At 39.6% G+C, this 26,570-nt stretch overlaps 1 protein-coding gene across 1 annotated transcript in view; it reads left to right on the forward strand.

The window, feature by feature from the left end:
• Positions 1-26,570, forward strand: part of wdr11 (WD repeat domain 11) — a 71,611-nt gene that overhangs the window by 14,285 nt on the left and 30,756 nt on the right. Inside the window, exons 6-12 of the mRNA XM_042010327.1 lie at positions 6,691-6,856; positions 9,139-9,241; positions 9,677-9,875; positions 10,441-10,541; positions 12,811-12,987; positions 19,020-19,104; positions 24,980-25,086. Of these exons, the coding sequence (XP_041866261.1) occupies positions 6,691-6,856; positions 9,139-9,241; positions 9,677-9,875; positions 10,441-10,541; positions 12,811-12,987; positions 19,020-19,104; positions 24,980-25,086 (938 nt within the window). The remainder of the gene's footprint in view (positions 1-6,690; positions 6,857-9,138; positions 9,242-9,676; positions 9,876-10,440; positions 10,542-12,810; positions 12,988-19,019; positions 19,105-24,979; positions 25,087-26,570) is intronic.

The following is a 26,570-nucleotide window of genomic DNA, read 5'->3' on the forward strand; positions in this document are numbered from 1 at the left end:
AGCTAATAAAAAAAAGCCAAAATCATGAACAGCGCGGTGGCGGCACCTGCCGCTTCCCGGTGGCAGGCGGTTGCCCCTCCCGGGACAGCGGCAGCAGTGCACCCATCGCTGCGCTGTCATCTCGGACGTGGATGCACGGCGCGGTCACGGAACCATTTCGCTGTTTCGGCGAGAGAGGGCGCTACCGCATCACGGATAGAGCCTCCTATGGTGGACGGGCTGCAGGGTGCGCCTCCTCCCTCCCTCAGGTGGGAGAGGTGGGCCGCACACGCAGCCCCACCCTGGGTGTTAAGGACGATTTCGAGGGGATACAGGTTGCAGTTCGCCACCGTTCCCCCTCGTTTCGCCGGCATTTTGCATTCCCAGGCTCGAGGGGAGTCAGCCCACGTTTTACAGGGAGAAATCAGCTCCTTGTTAAACAAGGGAGCGATTTGTGTTGTACCTCCTGCACAGTGTCAGAGCGGGTTTTACTCCAGGTATTTTCTGGTCCCCAAACGGGGGGGGGAACGGGATTCGCCCTATCCTGGATCTTCATGCTCTGAACAGATATCTCCGGAAATACAAATTCAGGATGCTCACACACGCATCCCTGTTGCGTCTTGTGCGGCAGAACGATTGGTTCACTTCTGTCGACCTGAAGGACGCGTATTTCCACATCCCTATCTACCCTCCCCACAGAAAATTCCTGAGGTTCGCTTTCCAGGGGATTTGCTACGAGTACCGAGTGCTTCCTTTCGGTCTCTCTCTGAGTCCGCGGGTGTTCGTGCGGTGCACGGAAGCGGCAATAGCTCCGCTGAGGCGCCAGGGCATCCGCTTGGCCACATACCTGGACGACTGGCTGCTGCTGGCACAGTCGGAGCAGGAGGCCAGGGCGCACACGCATGTTCTCGTGGAGCACCTGTCCGATCTAGGTTTTGTGATAAACACGGAAAAAAGCGTGCTGTCCCCAGCGCAGACCATAATTTTTCTGGGCCTGTCTCTGGACTCGCTGTCTTTCACAGCGCGCCTCTCGGCGGACCGCGTGAGGGTTTTCAGGACATGTCTCGGGTTTTTTCGTCCGGGAAAATCGGTCCAATTCAGGCTGTGTCTTCGATTGCTCGGACTGATGGCGTCCGCCATTCTCGTTGTCCGGCTCGGTCGCCTCCACATGAGGGATTTTCAGCTTTGGGTGGCCTCATGCGGCCTGGACCCCGCCCGTCATGGCGCACGCAGGGTGCGGATCACTGCTGCGTGTGCCAGGACACTGCGTCACTGGCGGATCCCGGCCTTTCTGACGCAGGGAGTCCCTATGGGCTCCATCCTGTCCAGGAAGGTGGTCACTACGGATGCGAGCCTGACGGGCTGGGGTGGGATCCACGAGGGCCGAACTGTGAGGGGCCGTTGGAGCGTCGGTCTCCAGCGGTCCCACATAAACTTTCTGGAGCTTTCGGCGGTTTTCCTCTCCCTGAAGCATTTCCTCCCGTCCCTCGTGGGCCATCATGTCCTGGTAAGGACGGACAATACAACGACGGTGGCGTACATCAACCGTCAAGGGGGTTTGCGCTCCCGCCAGTTACACATGCTGGCACGCAGACTGATCCTCTGGAGCAGCGATCGCCTCCTCTCTCTGAGGGCAACGCACGTCCCGGGAGTCCTGAATACGGGCGCGGACCTGCTGTCCAGAGGCGCGCCTGTATACGGGGAATGGACTCTGCACCCAGCGGTGGTGGAACAGATTTGGACCCCTTTACGGTCGGGCCACAGTGGATCTGTTCGCATCAAGAGAAAATGCGCACTGCGCTCTGTTTTATTCTCTGCGCAGCATGGATGCTCCTCTGGGCGTAGACGCACTAGCGCACGTCTGGCCGCCCGGGCTCCTTTATGCATTCCCTCCCCTGGCGTTGATACCCCTCACTCTGGCCAGAGTGAGGGAATACGGCCACACACTGTTATTGATAGCTCCGCTTTGGCCTGCCATGCATTGGCTGGCGGAGATATATCAGTTGCTGCGTGCTCAGCCTTGGCAACTCCCGCTACGCAGGGACCTGTTACTTCAGGGGAGGGGGACGGTCTTCCACCCACACCCAGAACGCCTGGCATTGTGGGCTTGGCCCCTGAGCGGCTCAGTCTGTCAGCTGTGGGACTCCCACCTCGGGTGATTTTCACTATACAGAGTGCTCGAGCCCCCTCCACTAGATCTCTGTATGGTTCTAAGTGGGGGGTCTTCGTGGAGTGGTGCAATAGACACGGCCACGTTCCTCTTCAGTGCCCGGTGGGGGTGATTTTGTCATTCTTGCAGGACCTGATTGACAAGAAGAAAGCCTTCTCCACGGTAAAAGTGTATTTGGCAGCTATTGCTGCCTGTCACGTGGGGTTTGAGGAGCACACGGCGAGTCAGCATCCATTGGTCTGCCGCTTTATGAAGGGCGCACGCAGGCTCCTTCCTGTGTCCAGACCGCTGGTACCACCGTGGGATCTGGCTGTGGTTCTGGAGGGGCTTAAGGGCCCTCCCTTTGAGCCACTGGAGGGGGCAGATTTAAAACACGTCTCCCTCAAGGCAGTGTTGTTGCTGGCTCTGGCGTCAGCTAAGCGAGTCAGTGACATCCATGCGCTTTCGGTGCATCCGACATGCGCCCAGTTTTTCCCGGGCGGTGTGAGGATGGTTTTGAGGCCCAACCCGGCTTTTGTGCCTAAGGTGGTGGGCTCATGTTCTCCTATTGATCTTGTGGCTTTCCCTGCCTCGTCAGGGGACTCGCGGTCACATGCCTTGTGTCCAGTACGCGCGGTGCGCGCTTACACGGATAGGACTGGGGGTTTCAGGCGGAGCGATCAGTTGTTCGTCTCCTGGTCTGGTCCTCATAAGGGAAAACCTGTCACAAAGCAGCGCCTGTCACACTGGGTGGTGGAGGCGATTGCTTTGGCCTATACGGGTCAGGGTTTGCAGCCTCCTGGGGGCCTGCGGGCACATTCGACTCGGGGCATGGCCGCCTCCTGGGCCCTATTCAGAGGGGTCTCTGTTCAGGACATCTGTGCAGCGGCGAGTTGGTCCTCGCCTCTCACCTTTGTCCGTTTCTATATGCTGGACGTCTCCGCTCCGTGCGTGGCACGCGCAGTTTTGCTGTCCTGACCGGATCGGAGTTCTTTTCCCGGTGGGTTGGTGGACGCTAGATAAGCTTGTCTGGCAATTCGGGAGCTACCACATCCCATAGTGAGACATCGAGCGGAATATTATGAAAGAGAACTTTAGGTTATTTACATAACCCCGGTTCTCTGAGTAATATGAGCGAGATGTCTCACCAGAAAACCCTTCTTGCTGGGGCGAGTGAGAAGAGGTGCTTATCTTGAATGAGTTGGTCCGTCCGCATGAGCTATTTAAGGCAGATGGCACTACATGATGCGGACGGATACATTCACACGTTCATCAGCCAATCAGGGTTGGCGTAATGAGATTAATGCTTCTGAGGGCTGCAGAGAGGCTTGCATCCCATAGTGAGACATCTCGCTCATATTACTCAGAGAACCGGGGTTATGTAAATAACCTAAAGTTTTGCCTCTTTTGTCCTCCCCTTTGGAGACTTTTATTGCTTTGCATGTGGCACCTTCTCGCCTCTCCCTTGACACTGTGTGGAATTGCTCTGTAAAGTACTATATTCCTTTCTTGCCTTTGCTGGGTGTTTATTGTGCTCAGTGATACAGTATCTTTCCACTTATGCTCTTCCTGCCTGTTGTTGAAAGATGGAAGTATAAACAACATGTTTCTCTCCCACACCGTTATCAGAAAGCCCTTGAATACAGAAATGCATCATGCGCATTAGTGTTTCATGAGGCAGCCATTAATCTAATAGCAAGCAAGCGCAGATTTGTTCCCTTTATCAAGATGATAGAAAATAGCTTCACACTCCCCCATGTCTATACTCTCACACACACTAATACATTTTCAAAGAAGAAAGAACAATTAATTATTTACTAAAACAGCAAAGTAGTTATTCATCTACTCAGATATTGGTTCATTTTCAGCTGATTTATGTGACACTTATGGTTGCTATGGTAGCAGCTAATTTAAATACTATAGGTCCCAGAATTGCAAAGGAAGCAACACTGATCTGAGCAGCTAATTTCCCAGAGAAACACAAAAATCTGTTATACTGCTTCATCCTGATTTTGCTTCTAGTGGTTTAGATATTTTAGCCCACTTTCTCTTCCTCGGTAGACAGTAAGCAGGAAACACTTTGATTCAGCTCAGTAACTCCTAAAGGTTCCCCTATTCAGGCCATTTTATCCGTTTTCGCTTTCCCCCAGATGATAATGATCTCCATTGTGTTATAAAGTTTGCTTCTTCTTTATTTGATCTCACCATGACCAGCGGGGATGAAGCTGTTGCCTTGACTTATGGCCACAGACCTGCTCATAGATCCTGTGAAAATCCTCTCTTTATCCACTGTTGTCAGAATTTCTAAGGGTTTTTGACAGCTTGGTTTTTATATGGAGACATCAAACCTGGCAGCTGTCGGGGATAACAATGTTTTTCATTCATTTGAACATACATAAAAGGAGTTGCGGTGAATAACAGATCAGCTTTACATGTTAGAAGTCCTAAAATAATAAGAGGAATTCAGTCTGACAATTTAAATACTTTAATAATTCACCTGCCTTTTGTCATTAAACACAGTCTGCTTTTCGTTTTCCATTATTTGTGTGGGCCTCACAAAGAAAACAGTAATAACTAGAAGCACTGAGAGCGCAGACCTTTCTTAAGCCATTGTATTTTTTTTTTTTTTTTTGCCAGTGATTGTGGCCATTAGTTTTTGAGTTAGAATTTCTAAAGGCAAACATTATCTCTTTCTCCACAAGGGAAGGTGCAAACCTACATCACAACTTGGGGGTCACGTGACCATAGGCGGCTCACCATTAAAACCAAAACTTGCATCTACCAGTGTCCATGTTGAGAGTGTGCAACTCATACTTTTAAGTTTTCTCCACCAGTTTTTGATAGAAACTTATCCATATTGTCTTATATATATTGATATCCTCATATCCCTAGAAGATATGAGGTGAAGCTAGTGGCAGTAAGACTGAATGAGTGCACTTACATCTATCTGTCATCTTATTGTGAACGAGCTGCTGACATTTAACACTGAGAACTTCACAAAAACAGATCTTTGTTATTGTTACTGTAACCAGACATTTCATGGTACTTTTGGCATCTATCCAAAAACAACTATACGTTTTAGTTTAGTTTATTAATTTTAAACATTTTAGTAAATATAACACAAAACAAAAAACAACAATAAAGGATTCTGAATTTATTTACTTTTTCTATATCTATGCCATCCAAAGAAACTTTAGTCTGAATGTCACCTCTCCTGTTACCAAAATGCATTATTTTTGTCTTACTTGGGTTCAGTGATAGTTTGTTAACACACTCTACCATTTCATATATTAAAAATATTATTGTTTTCTGCGTCTGGGTATCTATTAGGGGACAGAAGACAAGTATCAGATTGTGTTTAACAGGATTTTGAGTAAAGTTTATACCATAAATTGAAGCAAAATGTCTCAGAAACTGTATGTAAAAATATGTCACGTCGGGCTTTTATAGGTTAAATTTATTCAAATGTATTTTTTCCATTTGTTGCAACCTGAATGACTTTTTGCAAATCTGAACCAGGGCAAAAAAGATTAGTATCATCAGCAAATGAAACTGGTTTTAATACTTTTAGATAACATGTATATAATTAATATTAAGGATAAAGAATTAAAGGTCCCAATACTGACCCCCCCCCCCCCCCCCCCCCCCCACAAGTAATACCCAAACTACCAGAACAGTATTCACCAAGTTTCACAAATTGCTGTCATTGAGATAGCTTCTCATCCACTGTAAAGCTTTACCCCTGATTCCATATCGCTCTAGCTTAGTTAGTAAGATTTCAAGGTTTATTCTATCAGATGTTTTTTTTAAATCAACAAATATTCCGACTACATATTGTTTCTGATCTAAACTACACAGTTTTAAATGGTAATATAATAAATGTTTTCCTCAAAATTATCTGAACAAATTCTTGAATAGCAAAAAATGCGTGGACAAAAGATTTTAAATATGTAAATAGCTTCTGTTTTTGCTTCAGTGCCAATATTTTTTCTCCTGAAAGCCAAGACTTGAGAGAATGATATGAACATTAGAAAATGCTTAGTCACTGTTGATAAGTGTGTTATTTCTACAAAGTACTGTTAGTAATCATTTCTGTTTTGTTGTTTTGGTTGGCCTTTATGGTACTTTATCTATTAATTAATTCATTTTACATAATTGAGGTTGAGGTTCTACATGCATTTTTAAAGCAACAGCAAAAAAAATTAATTTTAATGAAGTTTTAGTGGTTAATAAAGTAAATATGAATATTTAGTATGATTTAAAATCCAGCATCCCATCGGTGTACATATTTACATACTTGACATGCATGTGTTTTATTTTCTGGTCATTGATTTATAAATATGACTGACGACATATATGCTGTTGTCCAGATCTTTCTAATTACTGAACTTTACATTTAAAAGATAATAAAACAAGCATGCAAACCCAAGTTTGTGACCACATTTAGGACATTGAGGTTTTTTTTTTTTTTTACCAATGTTTCAGTGCTTGCGGGACTCAGTTAAAATAATAACCTTGATAGTTATGTTATTATGATTTTTCCCTGCTGTGTGTTGCTCCAGTGCCGAGGCAGTGACGTTGAATGACTGCCTGCAGCTTTCCTACCTGCCATCCAAGAGGAACCACATGCTGCTGCTTTATCCCAGAGAGATTTTAATCCTGGACCTGGAGCTCAGCCAGACGGTGGGTGTGGTGGCTATTGAGCGCTCCGGGGTGCCCTTCATCCAGGTGAGGGACTGCATACATGATCTCTGTAAAGCTTGACAGCATGAATTGTAAAAGGAATGACAAACTTTTTAGAGTTGACCTAGTTTAAAATTAAATTTTAGTTAGCATTTTTCAGGGTCATAATTCTTTCAGATCTCAGCTTGCTTTCTTGTGGGTTTGAATTTCACTGAGACATTCCTGCTGTGAATTTGGAGGTTACATGTAAAGTCAATTTACAAAATGTTTGTGCAGATATTCCAGTTAGTTTATTTGAGATAAATTACAGGATGGCTGATCTGCCTCACTCTCTTTTGTTTTACCATTTTTCTCTTCCCTTAAATGAACTTGTTTTTACCCTTTCTACCTTTATTGCAATGCTTGTGTAGTTTTTACTAAATTCTGCCTGGCTTTATGGATGATTCCTCCTAGAAGCCAATTCCACCTGCCGTGAATGATTAAGTTTTCTACTTTCCTTCCTCACTCTCAGTTCTCACCTCATCAAGGTGTGACGACTGCACAGCAGGGTCATGCAGTTCTGAACTATTACAAAAATACCTCACCAGCATACACGCTGTCTGACTTTTGGTTCTTTTTAATTGTTGCAGTCAGCAAAAAAAGTTGACCTTTGAGTCCCAGTACCATCCATGTTGTCTTGGTTTCTAATTGGAAATTGATAAATGATGTGTGGATATTACAAAGAGGATTTGTTGAAGCTCAGAGCCAATGATGGAATAGAAACTGTCTTAATGTTGCTTGGTTCATTCTGCTTTCTCTAACTCTGTTTCTCAGCGACCATTGTGTTGACTTGACTGAATAGAACTAACAGTTTTCACTGCTGTGGTTTTACTTTATTTGAGCTGTAAAATGCTTTTGAAATGACATTTTTTAATTTCATGCAAGAACATGCATAATTTGCCGACTTTCTGTTTACTCGTTTTAACTCTTTTCAGACATTTTCTGTGAAATTGCATTCTGCTCTTTATATTGTTGCACTGTCATACATCACACTTTCTTTAGGCTGTCAGTGATCATGTTTTAATAAATGTTTTTACACTCATAACAGAATGGAGGTGGAGAATGAGCTTTTCTAGTTGAGAAATATGTTTTAAAATCACCAAGAAATGAAGCAGAGAGGCATTACTCAGCTGTTCAGGCTCTGTCCAGTCAACACCACCCTGCTCTAAGCATTATAAAGTGCTTGTCACACAGCCAATTTGCATGAGTGATGACACAACTTAGCAAATGTCCATGCTAGGGTGTAGTACTTTTGCTTCTGTTTCATTAGGTACATGTTTCCCAGATATGGTACGTCAAATGTATCCTAATACAAAATCACTACAAAGTTTAAATGTTCAGTATGTACAACATGTTGATGTACATTGATTATGATCTTAAATAGCTGCTTACTTTGGTGATACTGTGGATATGTTGTCAAAGAGCACTTTTGTTGGCTGGAAAAATCTGGCAAATGAAATAGTGTAAAAACATCATCTCTGGAAACGTTTCACTAATTTCCAGGCTGAAAAGTAGCGTTAATGTCTGTGGTCTTTGAGCCCTCAGTGGGGATTCCACCAAAAAAAAAAGACTTGATTCTGTAGATGGAATCTCCACATGGGCTCCAGGTTACTCCCAGAAACATTTGTGAAAGTATTTTCAAGTTGAATCATAAAACTCAGAAAAGAAAAGAACACATGAGAATCAGAGACTCTCTCTTATCCTGAACCTATTCAGTATGGACTTAGGCAAAGTAGAACACTAAATCTTCCAGACCAAAGAATAAAATATGAAGGTACTGATTGAAAGCCAGCATCCATGATGGCTCTGGGATCCATTAGTTCATGTGGCATGGGTAACTTACAGATCTGGGAAAGCACCATTAATGCTGACACTAATGTTAATATAGATAAATACTGTCACTTAGATGTTTTTTCTTTAGGGAGGACTTGGCTTAATTTATCAAGACTATGTCAAACCACATTCTGCAGGCATTATAACAACGTGACTGTTGTAAATGAATCCAGTTGTTGAACTGGTCTGCCTGTGCTCCATACCTGCAATAATTCATGATATTTGGTGCATTGTGAACTGAAATAAGTGACCATAAAAACTCTGATCTGGAATTTGTCTCCTCGGTAAGAGACACTTCAAAATGTTGTTAATAGAGGAGGTGATGTAATACAATGATAAATGTGCCACTTCAAAGTTTCTCATATTTAGTAATTCAAATGGAGTCTGAATAGAACAGCTGGTGAATGTAATCATGGTCAAACATGTCTTCTTTTTCCCTGATCCCGGTGTTTAAGGTGATTCCCTGCGCTCAGCGCGACGCCCTCTACTGTCTCCATGAGAATGGATGCATCACACTCCGAGTGTGTCGCTCCACGGCTGCTCCAGAGGAAGCAGCAGGTATGAAAATTCTTCGGAATATTATCCAACACTACCTGCTCACACACAGCACGTGCTAGATCTCCTGTACTCATAAAACACTCTTAATCCTATGTCATCCCTCAGTGATCATCTGTTCAGCCAAAACTGCAGTGCTCTCTGGGCCTATAGCCTTTATTTGTGCTCCACTGGGCATTTAGCCTCTTGCTGCCTCATTTATCTTTGACTTAGTGTTCTAGGCCAGTGGGACTCCATTGGATCTGTCTCCCATTCACTTATTCAGCTTGCTATCTCCTCTGTACACATCTTTCCTTGGACATTGTACTTTTGTGTGTCTTGTCTATTTGTTCACTTCCATATATCTTCTCTTTACATTTCTTTAAATTCCAATTACCCTCTCTCCTTTTACCTTGTTTCTTCTCTTACATTCTCTCCAACTTTCCTTCGGTCTTTCAGACCCAGAACAGAGTGTCCAGGAGCTTGTTTACGACCTCCGCGCCCAGTGCGATGCCATCCGAGTCACCAAGACAGTGCGCCCATATCGCATGGTAATCTGTCCTGTAAACGAAAACAAAGCTGCACTGATGGTCAGCGATGGGAGGGTGATGCTGTGGGAGCTCAAAGCCTACACTGGCAGAGCTGCTGCTAATCCAAGGTACACACACGCAACAAAAATGCATATATCTGCAGGAAAAGATGGTGGTTAAAGGTTTAACTATTTTAAAAGGTGAAATAAACTGACTTTAAGCCAAATAATCTTCCTAAATTTAGTCATCTTAGTTGGAATTTTGCTGGTTGAAGCTGCTTGTTTTAGTTTTTTATATGTAAACATATTTACTTGGACGTTTTAGACCAGTGGGTGTTCTGACTTTTTAGCTCCAGTTTAATACATTGCTAATAACTAATTCTTTCATTGAGATTGTTTTGTAATTGACTGAGCTCAGTTAAGTCAGGTTATTGATTGCATCAGACTCGTGACAGCTTGCTATTTATAGAGCAGGATCTAATCAATACAAGTAGTCTGTACAAGCGTCAACCTGTGGGAATAATACTTTGGTCCAGTAGGTCTGCAAGTAATTAATTAACAGGAAAATCACATTCATCATTTGCAAAAAGCAGTAGTAGTTTGTCACTCCCCATTCACTTGTTTTCAGTAACAGACATTTGCAATGCACACAAAATTATTTTTGAGTGATGCTCATTCTCCCCCTCTGTGTCAGTTCGGGTCTGTCGCCTCTCTATTCCCCTGTGGCATTTTGTGGTGCTCCACTGGGTCCAAACCAAAAAAGGATCCAGGACCTGTCTCTCAACAGCATGATAGGTAAGACCATACACATCACAGTCAGCACCATCCATCATATGTCTGCAGAGTTTGGCAAACTGTCATATCTATCACTTCTTATTAAGGCTTCCTACTTCTCTCTCTACATTTAAAGTTGATACATTTTTAAAGGAAATGAGTAAACTCTGAAGTGTAAACTAGACAGTTTAGTGTGTGTGCATGTCAGTGTGCTTGCCTTGTAGGCATCGGGTCTTCCTATAACTTTTATTGGACCTTTGTGAATTATATGGGCCTCAGGGCTCCCCTTTAGTTTTTGTTTTAATGTGGGGCTGATGGTTTCACCTTTGTGCTATACACAAGCCAGTATAATTCCCCAGTCTCACAGCTATTCACAAAGAGTCTCATGTGTGCTTGGCCTTCTTCTGCTTTTTAGAATCTCTCCCTTCTCCATCTTATCTCTTTTCCTATGGTGTTTTCAGCTTTTGTGTATTTGTATTTTCTTCTCAACTCTTTTTTTTTCAATCCTGTCTATCAAACAATGATTCTGGGTATACGATAAAAGAGACTTTTTTTTCCTTTTCGTTTTGTTTACACTTGTCAGTTGTCTAAGACGAGAGTCAAACTTGGAGTAAGCTGTGGGTCATAGAGAGATGCTTCCATTCTTTCACACAAACATATGCAGACACATTTAGATTGGAGACAGATACTGCCTGCAGACGTAGCTCAGCCTGACAGTGTCTGTCAAAAGTTCTTATGTGCTTGTGTCACTGACATGCGGGTTAGTAAGAATCAGTAAGAAACTAGCTTGTTGTTAAACTTGTATACTTTCTGACACAAGACATCAGATTTGCAGAGACATAGTCATTATTTCTAAAAGCAAGAGGTGACACCTACATAACCATGTTTTTCTCAACTATACATTGTTCTTTGTTGTCCATGGGATTATATTATATCTGTAATTTGATTGTTTTTAATGTACTGGATATACATGAAATCCTGCGTGTCCTAATTTAATTAAAACTTAAAGCTGCAATCAGGCTAATTCAGAAAGACCTTTACTAATATTCCAATATAAAAATGGTTATTATGGAGCATATAATTAAAGCCCAATGGAGTTTTTTTTCCAACTGATAATTATTATAAAAGTCAAGGTTGCTTCATCTGCCACGTAGCATTCAATTTCTCTACAGGAATATGAGACGATTCCTTTTTAAATGTTCATAACAGAGTTGTGACAGTGAAGAGTGTTTTGTTAATGATCTTCCCTGTGGTTTTATGTTTCTCCCTGTTTTTTCTAACACTGAAAGAACTGGCGTTTATAGGTAAGGTTATAGATTTATATATAGAGAGAGAAATATGTCTGGATGAAACATATGCAAAAGCTGCCTATTTTCATAACTAAGGACACATCCAGATAGAAAGTACAGTACTGATTCCTTCCTGCTGTCTTCTCAGATCAACTATCGATTAGATCAGAAAGTTAAAGACAACTTTTAACCTTCAGGTCTAATTCACAACAGTGCTGAATAGTCTGTTTTAAAAGCAGTAGACATCTAGAATTTAAAGAAAATGAGGGGAAGCAATAACTGCAGATCTCTCATTGCTTAAAAATAGTGAGCTTTTTTTTCCAGCGTTTGGACTCATGCCTTCCTGAGGGTAGAAATGATGCTGTTCCACAGTACTCAGGATGAAAACTCAGGATGATTCACACCTGCACAAAAACACTGTGTCTGCTTCATGTGAAATAGTAACCAGGAGCTACTTGCAGATGCTGTTCAGTTCTTCAGTTGCTGCTGCTGTTATGTGACAGTAGTCTATTAGTCTTGAATTTTAATCCTTTCTTTATTTTTGTGTGTTTATTAGTTTATTTCTTGTTTTTTTGCAAATATCCATACAGATCATGGATGCACCAGATATGTTGTGTTCAAGGAATCTAAATATTTGCACTAAAACAGCCCAGAATGAAGTGGGAATAAAAAGGTTACAGTAAAGTCATGATTCAAGTGTAATTTTCTTAATGCAGACATTTCCAACTGCTAGGCATAGTGTATTATCAAAATTGAAACAGCTACTAAAGTTAATCTATATGTTGTATTAGACCCAGTTACAGCAACACATACACACTTTTAAAATTTTGGATGAGTGGCTAAAGACTTAAACGGGAAAACATAATTATAGTTTTATACGTGTTGATGTTTTCTGTGTATCTGAGGTGACACAAGCTGCAATATTTTATCTTGTGCTTAATGCTTTTATCTCTGCCAATGATTAAGTAACACCATTGTGTGTTATGTGGCTCTATCTTCAGGTCAGACTTTGATAGCTGGTGAGGCTCCTCCTATGTCCTCCAACCAGCAAGAAGTCCAGTTGAAGTTCCTGCTAACGGGTCTGCTATCTGGTCTGCCTCTGCCACCATTTGCCATCCGCATGTGTCCACCTCTGACCACTAAAAACATAAACCACTACCAACCTCTTCTGGCTGCAGGTATGACACACACACACCTACACGCAACTCTCAGAAATGTTGTGAATGGAAAGGCTTTGCCACTGGCAGGGTTGATGATGGTGATCACAAACAATAGTGCTTTCCCAATATTGCTCCCAGTATTTATTAATTTAGGGTTTAATTTAATTTGATCTTGAAGTACTTTTCAAGTTGCACCTGCACTTGCTCAAAAGACACTTTAGATTTTTTGGTGAACTCAACATAATTTCTTGCACATTCCCATCTTTGAGCTAGAAAAATAAATATGCACCGATGGTGTGTCTGAATATATAAATCGTAAACATGAAGATGAGTTTTTCTCAGAAAGTAACAGGCCATCAAATGTGACTGTGCAGTGTCAGCAAGTGATGCAAAAGGTGCAGGTTTAATCTGGAATATCAGCCTCGTTTATTCCACCTCAGAGACAACTGCTTGGAATAAGAGATGGAGACAGTGATCGTTTGAATTTATTAGTTTGAGATCAGCATCAGAGTAATGATGCAGAAAATTAAGTCTCAATTTTAATGTGAAATTAAGAGCAGAAATGTGTATGTAATATTTTTTTTTTTTCCATTTGTCTGTTGTTATATTTTATGTACATGTCTGTCTACAGACACATGACTGGTTCTGCAGAACATTAATGACTCACTGCTGTTCTTTACATAATGCAGTAAACCTTCAGTTTAGTTGTCAAGCTGAAAAATAGCCTCTGGTCAGTCACCTGACATAGCCCACAAAAATGAATCATACTTCAAAGATGCATTGCCTCCTTCAAACCTGATGACAAGCAGATTAATAACACCTTTAACCCACACATCTTACAACTGTTTACACTAGGTGCTTTTGCCTCTCTGATCTATGCTTCACATTTATGCTAGGACACAGATGTTACTTTAGTTCCCAGAACATTACTGGTTGATTACTGCAGTAATTCTACGGAACCTACAAGGCATAACCACTGCTGTTCATGTGTTATTAGCAGCTTTGTCTCAGGAGTGTTTGTGTGTGTAAATGGAATGACATTTCTCCACAAAAATAAGAAAAAAATGGCCTGAAGACATGTCATTTTCTTTCATCAATATATGACTGGATAGGGCGCAGTAGGAGGCCATCGTGCTGCAGATGGTGTGAGGTTGACCGCACAGCTGGTTCCCAGAGGCGTTCTGAATCCAGCACTAGATTTAGTTTTCTGTGCACATTTGTAGAGTCCCCATGGTCATCTTGCATAGCCAAGTCACTTAATAGTTATCAGCAGCATTATTGAAATGTCTTTTGTTCCACTTCCCATGAATTGTCTCGTGAATACTAAGTTTGAAAGCCTGAATAATTACATACAGCTACAGATGGATGACAGCATTACTACTAAAAGATGGACACAATGTCCAGGTAATTTAAAAGCTGTTAATTAGACTGGCATCTTGAGGCTACTTGATGTAAGTTATAGCCGGCTGGTCAAGTCAGAAGTAATTGGCATACGTGTCACTAATAAATCAAGGAATATTTTTTTCTCTGTCATTTGTCCGTTATAATGTCTGTTCATCCAGTCTAGCTCCAACTTGCACATGTAAATGCAGGGTCTGGGTTGAGATGTCAACATTTTAATATATTTAAACTGTGAGGTTGTTTTTGCTAGCTAGAAGTTACATCGAGTAACAGTAGAACTTAAGAAGGCTCAGGTTCTCTTACCTACTCTTTTATGTTCATATGTTTGTGGTGTTCTTTACTTTCCACAATAAATGGTGTTAAAGTCTGCTTTAAACTTCTTGAAATGTTACTAGGGATCTGATGTGTTAGGCATGGCTAAAATCAGCCTGGGGCCCTATGGAGTAGTGCTGTTCATATTTAAATGGCTCAATGTTGTGCACATCTCACTCCACCAGTATGACAAAAACTTTAAAAGTTAACTTTGTAGCCCTGAATAAATGGCAGGTGGAGTTAATGCAGAAGAAAAATAGGAAGATACCATGCAAATGTTTGGTCAGTTCAAAAGCCACACGGCTCCAGCATTACAAAGTTGGTGTACTGTTTTCACATTAAATGAAGACAAACTTTTTTATTTACATGCTTTGACCCATATTAACCCAAATCCTTCTTCACAATCAGTTAGTAGGGCTGGTAATGCATTCAAAGTTCTTGCTGTAAACTCACTGGAAACAAAACTAGGGATGTTTTGAACCGATTTTTTTCTGTCCGATACCACTACCTGGGGTTTAGGTATCTGCCGATACAGAATACCAATCTGATACTTGTGTTATTTTATTAAGAGACCAATTTATCATTTATATAAATTATTTTGATTTCAGACCTTGACGTGTCATATTGTTATTATCATTCAAAGGCCAAGCATAAGTTAAACTATAAAAGACCAATTAACACATGAAAACAATGATTGCTACAGAACTCTTTTGTTCATTGAGTAGGTTAACTCTAATAAAATAATTTCTAAAAAAAAATCTTGCAATTTAAATTATTGTGAAGGTTTTCCACAACAAACAGAGGCTGTTCATGCAGGAAAATAAATTCTAAAACTTCTGTTATTGCAGTGTCTTTCTGGCTTTCTTCTGAGAATTTGCTGTGTGTTTAAAAGTATTTGCCAGTGTTTGTTGTTACTGCTGTTTGTTGAGCTTTTCCTTTAAGGCAACAGAGTCCTTGTGCTCTTTCACGTGATGGCAACCCAAATGCTTTATAAGGTTGCTGGTGTTAAATTTGGCGGCATTTGTGAAAAACTTTAGCCCTGCTTATTAGGCATGTTGCTGTTTGGCTAGTGGGATTTTCGAATGAGTAATAAAGCCAAATTGCTAACATACTGCTAATGCTAAATGTTAGCACAATAGATTCACATGCAGCTGCCCCTCTACCTACCAACTCAGAACAGTCATCACACAAGGTTGCAAATCTTCCTGTGTGTCTGTGTGTGGTTGGGTTGGTCAGAAAAACAAAATATGACTCAGTTTCTATAGTATTGGATGATGTTTAGACAGAAATACTCACCAGTCCTGATTTCTTTACTTTCGTCAGTATCGGCGAGTGTCGGTATTGGCAACTCTAAACAAAACATTCTTGGTCAGACAACATTGTTATTTTTTTAAGCAAAGGCATTATAGTGTTTTGTGTGAAGAATCAACATTTCATCTGGAATATATGTTAAAATTTTTCTAATGAGTTTTCAGTTTTGCTGCCTACAGACAAGATTAGTTATGGCTGCAGCATTCCTGCAAGCATAACCTTATTTTATTTCTGACATGGGTTTAATAAAATAATGTAAAAGAAAAAGCCAACTGTGAGCCTAATAAATAAGTACAAACTTTATGTCTGAGTGTAAGTTACAGCAGATCCTTTAGCTGGGTTTGTGCAGAGAAATATTTGTTATTTTCATGTGTTTTGTTTTTTTTTACCAGGAGTAGATCCGTTGTTACCCTGCATAACAATGTTATTTTGTTCTCCCGGAGAACTTTTCTTAAATAAAAAAAAACAAAAAAAACTAGTTTACCCTTGCTTATAGATGTTCCTCAAACAAAACTGTAACATACTGTAAAATCAATGTTTGGGTTTGTGTGAGGTGGACACATTAGGTCCCCTTAACGCTATAAACATACACACAGAGCTTTGAGCTACAACTGTTTGACCTGTTCTTCAGCAGTGTTTTATAAATCAAATACTTTTCCATGTAACTGTTTTAATTTTTGCTTCCTCAGTAATGATGCTAAGGTTTGATAACTGTGGTGCTTTTTGCATTTGTCACATCCCCTTTTTAAAATAATCATGCACCTGAGCTCTTTTCAGCTTTAGCCCAATTTCTTGCCGTTGATTCCAGTCTGCATTGGGTTTTCCCCCTACTGTGTATCTGTGCAGATATGAAACACCAGACAGAGAAACAGCAAAGAAATACAGATTCTTTTTTTCCCCCAAAATCGAGTAGCTGCAAATATTGTGGATTTTGGGCCTTTTGATGATGGTGTGAAACCACTGGTGGCTGAGTTTTGTTACAGCTGGACAAAAGATTCTGACTTACATCCCTGTTGTATCTATTTCTGACTCTCACTTACCCCTACAGTATGTGAGACTCTCTTGCTCTTAGCCTCCAGGGGAAGATTAAAGAATCTGTGCTGCTAGCCATCTTTCCATCCAGTCCCTGCTCTCCGGTCTTCTGTTTAAACACTGGAATCTATGGGCAACCTGACAGCTCTATTTACAGAAAGGTAGAAGGTGCACAGCCCAGATTTTAACTGACATGTGCACGAACACTGACAGACTGACACCGTTCCTGATTATCTGATGTTTTTGTCCATCATTACTTAATCTGAACTTCTCTGACTGCTGTGTTGTGCTACATGGTTTGTATCTGAACCTAAAATAGCATTGAGGGCAGAATAAATTCTGAAAACCAACCATAAATATATCTAAATGTAGTGTAGTGTAATGAATGCCAACATACTCATGGCGAGAGAAACTGAGGCTTACACCTTAAGAAAAACCCAACAAATCAATTAATATAAAAATATATTTTTATTCTCAGCTCCAGAGGTCTGTTCAGGGAAATATCATCTAGATTTGGAGTTGATAAAATAATCTTTTCAAACCCTTTGCTTCACAATATACATTATCTTTTGCCTCTTCATATTTATTTATTTATTTTGTTAGATTCAGCCAAGGATAGCCCAAATTTGTCAGGTCAAGTAACATATTGGTTTATGGATTGGTATGAAAATTCATTTCAAAACTACACATGCTGCAGTAATAAGAGTTCTATCATCTGGAGAAGGATTTCTTGTGCTCAGAAGGAGTTTATAAATACAGTCTGAAGTCTTTTCAAATACAGCATTTGGATGGTAAACATCACTTATTCGTTACTTACTTACACGTTTAACTTCAAATAATAAAATAGGAACTACAATGAAATACCAAGTCACAGTTCTATTCAGATAAGATTCTGAGTTTTACCAAAACTTTATGTGTAATATTTTGAGGCATTGTTTCATCCCCATTAATTTTTAATGCATAAAATCTTCACTCCACATGCAGTATATATCCATATGATGTTTTCTGTAGCCTAGGCCATCTTGTTTGTTGTGTGGGTTCTGTCTGGTTTGCAGCCAGAGGAATTCAACTTAACCATGTTGAGATAATGACTCAGCCAGTTAAAGATATCCCTCTTTGGTTGCCTTGATGTTTGCCTAAATCTGAACACACAGAATACTCCTATATGACTGATGAGCTGAGATTGTGACGATATGATAGCCTTAAGCAAAAATATGTCAATCTCATGATTATTCCACTTCATCGGCTCAGTTACCTGTCAATTACTTCTGACTCCTTTCGTTTTTACTGAGTAGCCATCAAGAAATAAGACTAGCATCTAAGAATAAGAATATATTTTACAAATACAAATTTTGACTTTATTTTTATATATGTATTCATGTGTTAATGTATGTGTATATGTGTTGAGTTGACTTCAGAGTTCAGTGTGGAGTTCACTGGGGATCGAACTTCTGACCTTCAATTTCTAAGATGAAACATCCACCAACTGAGTCATGGCCACCTCTTCCCCCTTTGAAGCTTATTGCTTTAAAGACAAAGGACCTATGGGGTTGTTAATGATAGCTCATTTATAACTTTTCATAGGTTGGCAAATGTTCTGCAAAAGGAAACATAAAAAATTAGATTGACTTTTAAGTAAAGAATCACTTTGTTAAAGCTCCTCGAAGTTTCTGATTGTGTCAAATGTTACTTTCAGAATTTAATCAGGTGGTATTTGTGAATATGTGGAGTTTATGTGCTGTTTTAGCAACAAATCAAACTGCAGTGTTTTCAGACTGTGAGCTGAGTGACACGAGTTTGATGTGCTGCCTCTACACGTTCTCAACTCAGCAGTGACAGCGAACACACCGCAATGTCACACTGACACGATGCCTCTCTGATCCTGCTGAAGGCTAGATGCTGCTTAGAGAAGTAACTGTGTGACTTGTGCCCTCTCATCTTTTTGTAAACTCATATTTTGTGTGTGCTGCTCTCTTTCTGCCTCCTCTCTTCAGGCACCAGTAATGGATCTGTACTGGTCTACAACCTGACCAGTGGTCTTCTGCACAAAGAACTCAGTGTTCATTCTTGTGAAGTCCGGTAAGACTTTTTTTTTCTCCTCTCTAGATAATTGTGCAACTAGATAACTTTTCCACTTCAGTGTCCCCCCATCCCTCCACCCACATCCACACACAACAAGTGAATGTGCTCATTGTGCTCTTTGGGCGATAAACTTGGTAGACAGCATGTCAGATAAATCCCAGCAGCCAGTCAGCTTGTGGTGAATTGATTTTCTGTTGATTGTTTTCAGCCTCATTAGAGTTTGTGGAAACAATATGCAATCACATAGTAAGTGTAATGTGTTAGCTATAATGTGTTAAGGAGAAATAATTGCCCATTTTGTTATATATGGATTTATCATAACTCTTTGAGCTGATCTTTGAAATTATCACTTAAAAACAAGAGCAAAAGTAATGAATGCAAAACTATTAGATTTGAATGGTATGAATACAGAATATTAAGATTATCATGGTGTATCATGCACTATATGTTTTAGTTTAATTTTTCAAAAAGCCAAGATGTTCTGGTAATAATAGTATTTAAATGATAAATAATAATAACTATAAATGATTATTTGGCCATTGGTTGTGTTATTTTGACCTGGCTCAAGTGGCCAAAAGCAAAGAGAGACGAACTAAGAGTAACAGTCAGTAGTCCTATAATTTATCTTATCATTAATCTCTAAACTAAATTAAAAAGGCAAATTAAACATTCAAAGCACGGGGTGTAGAAATCATAAACATCACTGTTGCATTGTGTATAGTCATTATTATAAAGGTAGTCTTGCCTGACATACATTGTCTCCTGCTATCCAGTGGAGTCCAATAAAGCTTGAAAGCTTTGCAGCACTTGACCTTCACTAAGTGATTATAGACCTTGATAAAGTGAGCTCAGATATCTTGAGATGCTTAAAGTTTGCACTACTGGCTTTCTTTGTATTTTTCCTTCATTTAAAAATTTTATATAACAAAACTAATACAGTTTCTTCGATATGAAAATCATACTGATGACAAGGCTGTTTAATGCTCTGCCTGGCCAAAAAATAAGTTGCCACCTGGCTTTAACTAAGCAAATAGGTATGAGCCTCCTATTGGATAACTACTGTATGGGCGATTATCTTTCAGCTGGTAACTAGTTATTTAACCTTAACCGATGCAATGAGTAGCTTCTCATTGCTTAAACAACCATGTGGAAAGACGCATCCCGTGGTTGTTGAAAAGAGGTTAGCCTGTTCAAGAAGGGTCAAATCATTTGCATCAAGTAGAGAAAACATCTGAGGAGATTGCAGAAATTACTAAAAAGGAATTAAGAACTGTCCAATGCATTATTAAAAACTGGAAGAATAGTGGGGAACCATCGTCTCCCAAATGTGGTCTGGTCGGAAAAAATCCTGGATGATGGTCATCAGCGATCATTTAAATGTTTGGTGAAGTCAAATGGAAGAAAAACAGCAGAACTCAGGACTTTGTTTGATAATGAAAGTAAGAGACTTTCCACATGAGCAATACGAAATAAAGTCAAGGGAGTGGGACTGAACAGCTGTGTAGCCATAAGAAAACCACTAATCAGTGAGGCTAACCAGAGACAAAGGCTTTAGTTTGCTAGGGAGCATAAACATTGGTCTCTGGAGCAATGGAAGAAGGTCATGTGGTATGATGAGTTTAGATTTACCCTGTTCCAGATTGATGGCAGCATCAAGGAAAAGAGATGCAGATGAAGTGATATAGCTATCATGCCTGTGGGGGCAGTCTATGATCTGGGTTGCTGCAGTTAGGTCTAGGTTTAGCAAAATTACCTCACTACTTGAATGTACTGGATGACCAGGTTATTCCATCACTGGATTTTTTTCTTCCCTGATGGCACGTGCATATTCCAAGATGACAGTGTCAGGAGTCATTCAGGCTTAAATAGTGAAAGAAGGTATTTTTTATGGAAATGTATTGTATTTCTATTTCAATACCACAGCCTTGTGCATAAACATCCTATCCTCAATCATGCAATCATTTTAGGCAAGTATTTGTTTCTCTTGTTGTCCTTGGTGTAGACCTGCAACAGAGATTTTGAGTTCAGTATCTATTGTGACAGGAAAACAGAAATTTTCAGTTGTCACAGAAATAATAAGTCAAGAGATACCATAACATTACATCATTTTCTGTTTTCTGTCCAGACTTGGTGACTTGGGTCAAGTGTTAAATTTGTAAATGGCATTTTAGGTTGACTGACAAATCTTTTCTGCGAATCCAGCCATTTATTTTTTGCCTTGATTATAATATGTGCTAACAAGGATGCTGTGGTGTTGTGCCTCAGAAGATTATGTCACAAGATGATGTGATTAAAAGTGTGCAATTAAACTTCCAAATGTGGAAAAAAGGAGGCTGGAGTTTGTAGCTTGGCAGCTGTAACATTAAAATAAAATATGCAAAACACTGTCTGAAGTTACTATGTCACCTTACACAGGTTAATGCAGCTTTTTCTTTTTTTTTGTTTAGAATGGAATCAGTGAATTGCACAGTTAAGAAAATGAACAATACTTGGACATTTGTTTGTGTAACAGACTTTTACAAGTGCCTCCTTTATTCCTTGCAGCTGTCAACCGTGGTATATGCACATTATTTAAGCATATAAAATATCAATAATAAAATTACCATTAAAAAAACAATACATTTTCTATAATCACATAACAGAACAACAGAAATATATTAGAAAAGAAAACACTTGCATATGTTATCATAATAACATCTTGTCTTCAAACGTTTATCTTTATTTACGATGAATGGGCCACACTGAAAAAGGAAGTGGCCACAATGCTGCAGTTCTTTCTGAATGCCCCACAACACAAACAAAGCGCAGGCTGCTTCATTAGTTTGTATTCTCTAATGAGCAGAAAACTTTTTCACCAGGATTAATTAAACACAAGATTGAATCAATGTTGTTAAGAGGCAGATTGGAGGCCAACACCATCCATTCAAGCCAAACCGGTCTCTATTTTAATGAGAGAAGTTGGTGTCCACAAATGCAAAACTCAAACTTTAATGAGTTTTGGAACAGAAGCACTGGTTACCAATAGGCTGGTTGCATCTGTGTGTACATCCTGAAAACAATAGTTTGTTGAAGCGATTCTGATTAAATCACAGCATTTAGGCTTCTTGGTAGGAGTCTTATCAGAGTGGCACATCCTGACTTGTTAATATTAATCTACTCTTGCTTTTTAAAATGCTTCAAATCTGTGAGATTGCCAGGGCAGAGTCCTTTTGGGGTCACCCTTTGGCTGGGCTATTTTACAGCTTTAATAATCTACTGGTACAAACCTCCCATTATCACTCAGAAGCTGAATATCTATAGTGAAAATGAAGATATTACCACAAATGAACTATCTGTTCTCAGTCCTCCCAATAACACCAACAGACAACTGGTTGAAATAAATTAATTAAATGATATTACAGTTTTACTGGAAAACAAAAACCCAAAGTTCTCACTGGCAACACTACAGAAACAGAAGTCATTAGACAGAGTAAAGCACCCGCTTTTCATCTGTACTGCTTAGACAATTGATTTCAATATATAGTAAAATGGATTTAAAAAGGTAATCAGAACAGCTGATGGATGGAACTGGGACCAAATTAGTGCAAAACACAGTTGGACTAATAACCCTTTTTACCTACTTCTATCAAGAAATCAAATTACTACAAAAACATCACAATCAACTCAACTCTTGACAGCCTGGTGGGAAGTAAATAAAATGACAAAATCCTCTTTAGCGCGTTTTAAATACACACTAATTTAGCCAAATCCAGATTTTCAACTTCATAATGCCCCATTTCACTTTTCCTCGTGGTAGCACAAGGGAATCACCCACCTCCATCATTTATTTCAAAATAACCAGCTTTCATCATTTTATACTCTAATCCATGAGTTTGTTGTTGGGGAAGAACAATTTCTACATTACCAACAATCAAAGTCTATAAATAAATCAAAGATAAATATCACTATTAACCCATTGCTACCTTCCAGACTAATTGAAGGATAACTGAAATGACAAAGCCTGAAAAATGCATCTCTAAACTTTATAAACTCATCCAACTCAGACATTTTAACAATCCTCCCAACAGCCAAATGGCTGGATAAAAATCTGTAATAATGTTTGACTATGACCAACAATAAAAATGTACAGCTCATACAGTAAATATGCAAAAGTCTTGCAACACGCTAAGGAAAATGTTTAAAGAAGTATTTGCAGACACATGCCCACAATGCGCTTTGGGTAGCACTGATGGTTACTTTCACGCCACATGAACCAGCTCACCCCTTCACTCTTTCTGAACAACAAGTAATTGAGAAACTTTCCACTATTTTGAGCTGGAGAATCCCTCAATCACCATCACTCCGTTTGTAATCTCACAGAAGTTGACAATCTTAGATAATCGGGAATAATTTTCTAAATCTGAAGAGATTTTTTATCATTTAGAAACCCACACATGAAGATTAAAAATCAGGCATTTAACAGTTTTGATCGTACTGTGTGGTGTGCTCTGATAATCTGAGCACAGAACAACACACACATAACGATGCTGTCCTGCAACTGATCCAGAATCACTGTCCTTTGAGCCGGAAATCTGTCGTGATCAAACGTGATCTAACAAAAGCGAAGAAGAAGAAACATAGCAACAACCGGAAAAAAGAAGAAGAAGGATGATGGCAACAACCAGAAAACACAACACCCAGCATGGCAGAGGACATACATGATGAAGTAATGATGGTGGTCTTTCAACTATTGTTAACAGAAAAATCCAGAACTGAAAAAAAGCAACAGACTGGCGACAGCGTGAGCACGGACTTTATATCCTTCCTTGCTCCCCAGTCAGCTCGCTCTCTGATCTAATACATTCTGTTCCTCGTCACAATCCACAGAGTCACAATTCAGTTTTCGGCTTTCTCCACAAGTGGAGATAGTTTGTCGTAAATATAGAAACTGTTCAATACTTCCAATTGTCAGCCATGATCCGTTTTAGAGCCGACTGTCAGGACAAATTTGCTCCCTAACACACCTCTGACCAAATGATCATTTTATAGGAAAATCTTGTGTAGATTGTAGGTCACATTAAAGGTTGAAAAAATTGAAATCCTTGTCATCTCAATTTTTAACATCACAAAAGTTTTTATTTCCACTGGATGGTGGATTTAAGTGAATAATGCTGCTGTGGCTTTTGCTGCCTGACTACTGGTGTCGGATGACCATCTCATCACTTGCATATGTACTTAATACTTTACCTTGTTGTTCATTCTACATACACTGTTATATTTAATGTTTAAAGGATCTTATACTTTGCAAAATACAGTAATTCACTTTTTGTTGAACATTTGTTTTGGTGTAAAATAGTATTATGTAAAATACAGCACATCAAGCAGAAATTTAAAAACAAAGAAAAGAGAAAATATTTAGAGTGACAGAAATCCACTCAACTAGACATGTACATCAAATCAGATTAGAGCTTGCACTTGAAAGCACCTTCAAAGGATTTTTCTTCTGTGTCTGCTGTTTAAAACTAATGTATAAGGCTGCCGGCTTTCAGAGGTATAAAGTGCAGAAGTGCTTCATAATAATGAGCCAGGCTGCCCTTGCCCCTGTACGGCCATGCAAAAGGAATCTGGGCTGTTTAGCATCTCATTTGCATTTAGTGGGAAAATCGGCTAATTAATCATGTGGCTGTTTACTAACCATGGTTGTGTGCTCCCTCAGCTGAACCAGCTTCCCAAAAAAATTCATATCTCACACTTCCTAGCTTGCTTTGTGGTGCAGTTTTGACCTCCCTCTAGTTAACTATAAAAATTTTTGAAGGGTGCATTTCTTCTGTATATTAAAACTATTTTTTTTAATTAAAAACTCTTCATTTGTTTGTGGGGGGTTCTTCCACAGGGGCATTGAGTGGATAAGTCTCACCAGTTTCCTGTCCTTTGCCACTTCTGCTCCCAATAACATGGGTCTGGTGCGGAATGAACTGCAGCACGTCGACCTGCCTACTGGTGAGAAGTAAACACACACACACACGCATGCTCACATGTAATTTTCTCCCAGCTTTGTGAGGACACTCACCTTAATCATATTCATGACACCTAATGTCTATCATTATCCCCTAACTTAAATCTAATCATTGTGATATTCTTGTCCTGATTTTAACCCTCAAAAATGACTTTTTTGACCCACATTTACAGCAGAGCTCTTTAACTTGGTGTCAGTTCTGGTTTTGGGCCCCATAATCACATCAAACCACAACACACTCTGCTCTCGGGAGTACCAACTTTAACTTTTACATTGTTCTTGAAGTTTCTTTGTTACAACAATGGACACATGGGTCTTTTTCACTTTCCGTTTTTTGTCTTTGTCTATGCCATTCTCAAAGAGACTCTTGTTGTTCCTCTCGATGGAAGACTTACACACTCTCCAAGTTACAATAGCAACCAAGCAGTATTTGGGTAACACTAAAGGGAGGCCTAGCTTGGAAAATCAGACCCTATCATGAGTTTCTGCGTGATTACAGAAGCGCTGCAGAGAGCAAAGTATGTTTTTACCCCGTGCTGGAGGTTTAAATATATATCTGCTGGATTTTAGAGTAATCTGAGGGTTAAATAATGAGCTTCTAGTTAAAGGTTTCTACGGTGTTTCATATCAACAATATTTCATCTTTCATTATTTACGAATCCAGTTTTACTGTGTTTTTGGCTTAACAATTTTAAAAAGGCATTGCAATTGTTTGCTGTAGTGTGTTTTGGCTTCATTTGAATAAAGCAGTGCTGAGTCAGTGCATCTTAAGCACGAGTGTCATATAAACAAACAATCCGTAGCATAAGCTTTAGTTACAACATCACACACTGTTCATCGGCGTGTTAGCTTTACCTTTTTTCTTTAGTGAATGTTTTGTTGTGCATCAGATTTTTATTAGACGTTTTAGAAGGCTTTTGTTACAACTTCTGTCAGATGTTCTTCTTTTTCTAACAAATACTTTTATCCGCTGGGCTGATCTGCTGTAGATAATATTTTTTTTAAATGTTGTTATCTAATCTAAAATAATCTAATGTATTTAAAGATATTTCTATTCTTCCTTTGTTCGAATGAGTTAAAGTGACTGAGATCTGTTAAGGAGGTAGCGGCTGCTGGTGTAAACTTGCAGGCTGTGCAAATCAAAAGATCTGTTATTGAAATGACTCAACTAAAGCACATGTAGAAATGAAACCTAGTTTTTATGATCTTATGTTTTTAATAGTACAGATTTTTACAGATAAAGTAAGTTTCTACATATGAATATACATTTACCTACCTATTTCTACCTATTACCTTCTACCTAATGTTTCCTGCTGACTGAAAGGCAAATGTGTTCCCTTTAGTAATATATTAGATGGTAATATTTGTGATTCTTGCGTTCATATTATTGATTCAGGAGAACATATTTCTGCATTAACAAGTTTCCAAAATAAACAATACAAAAGTCCTGAAATGTTTTGTGCTTGAA

The sequence above is a fragment of the Melanotaenia boesemani genome, chromosome 16, assembly GCF_017639745.1.
Source record: "Melanotaenia boesemani isolate fMelBoe1 chromosome 16, fMelBoe1.pri, whole genome shotgun sequence".
Classification (NCBI taxonomy): Eukaryota; Metazoa; Chordata; class Actinopteri; order Atheriniformes; family Melanotaeniidae; genus Melanotaenia; species Melanotaenia boesemani.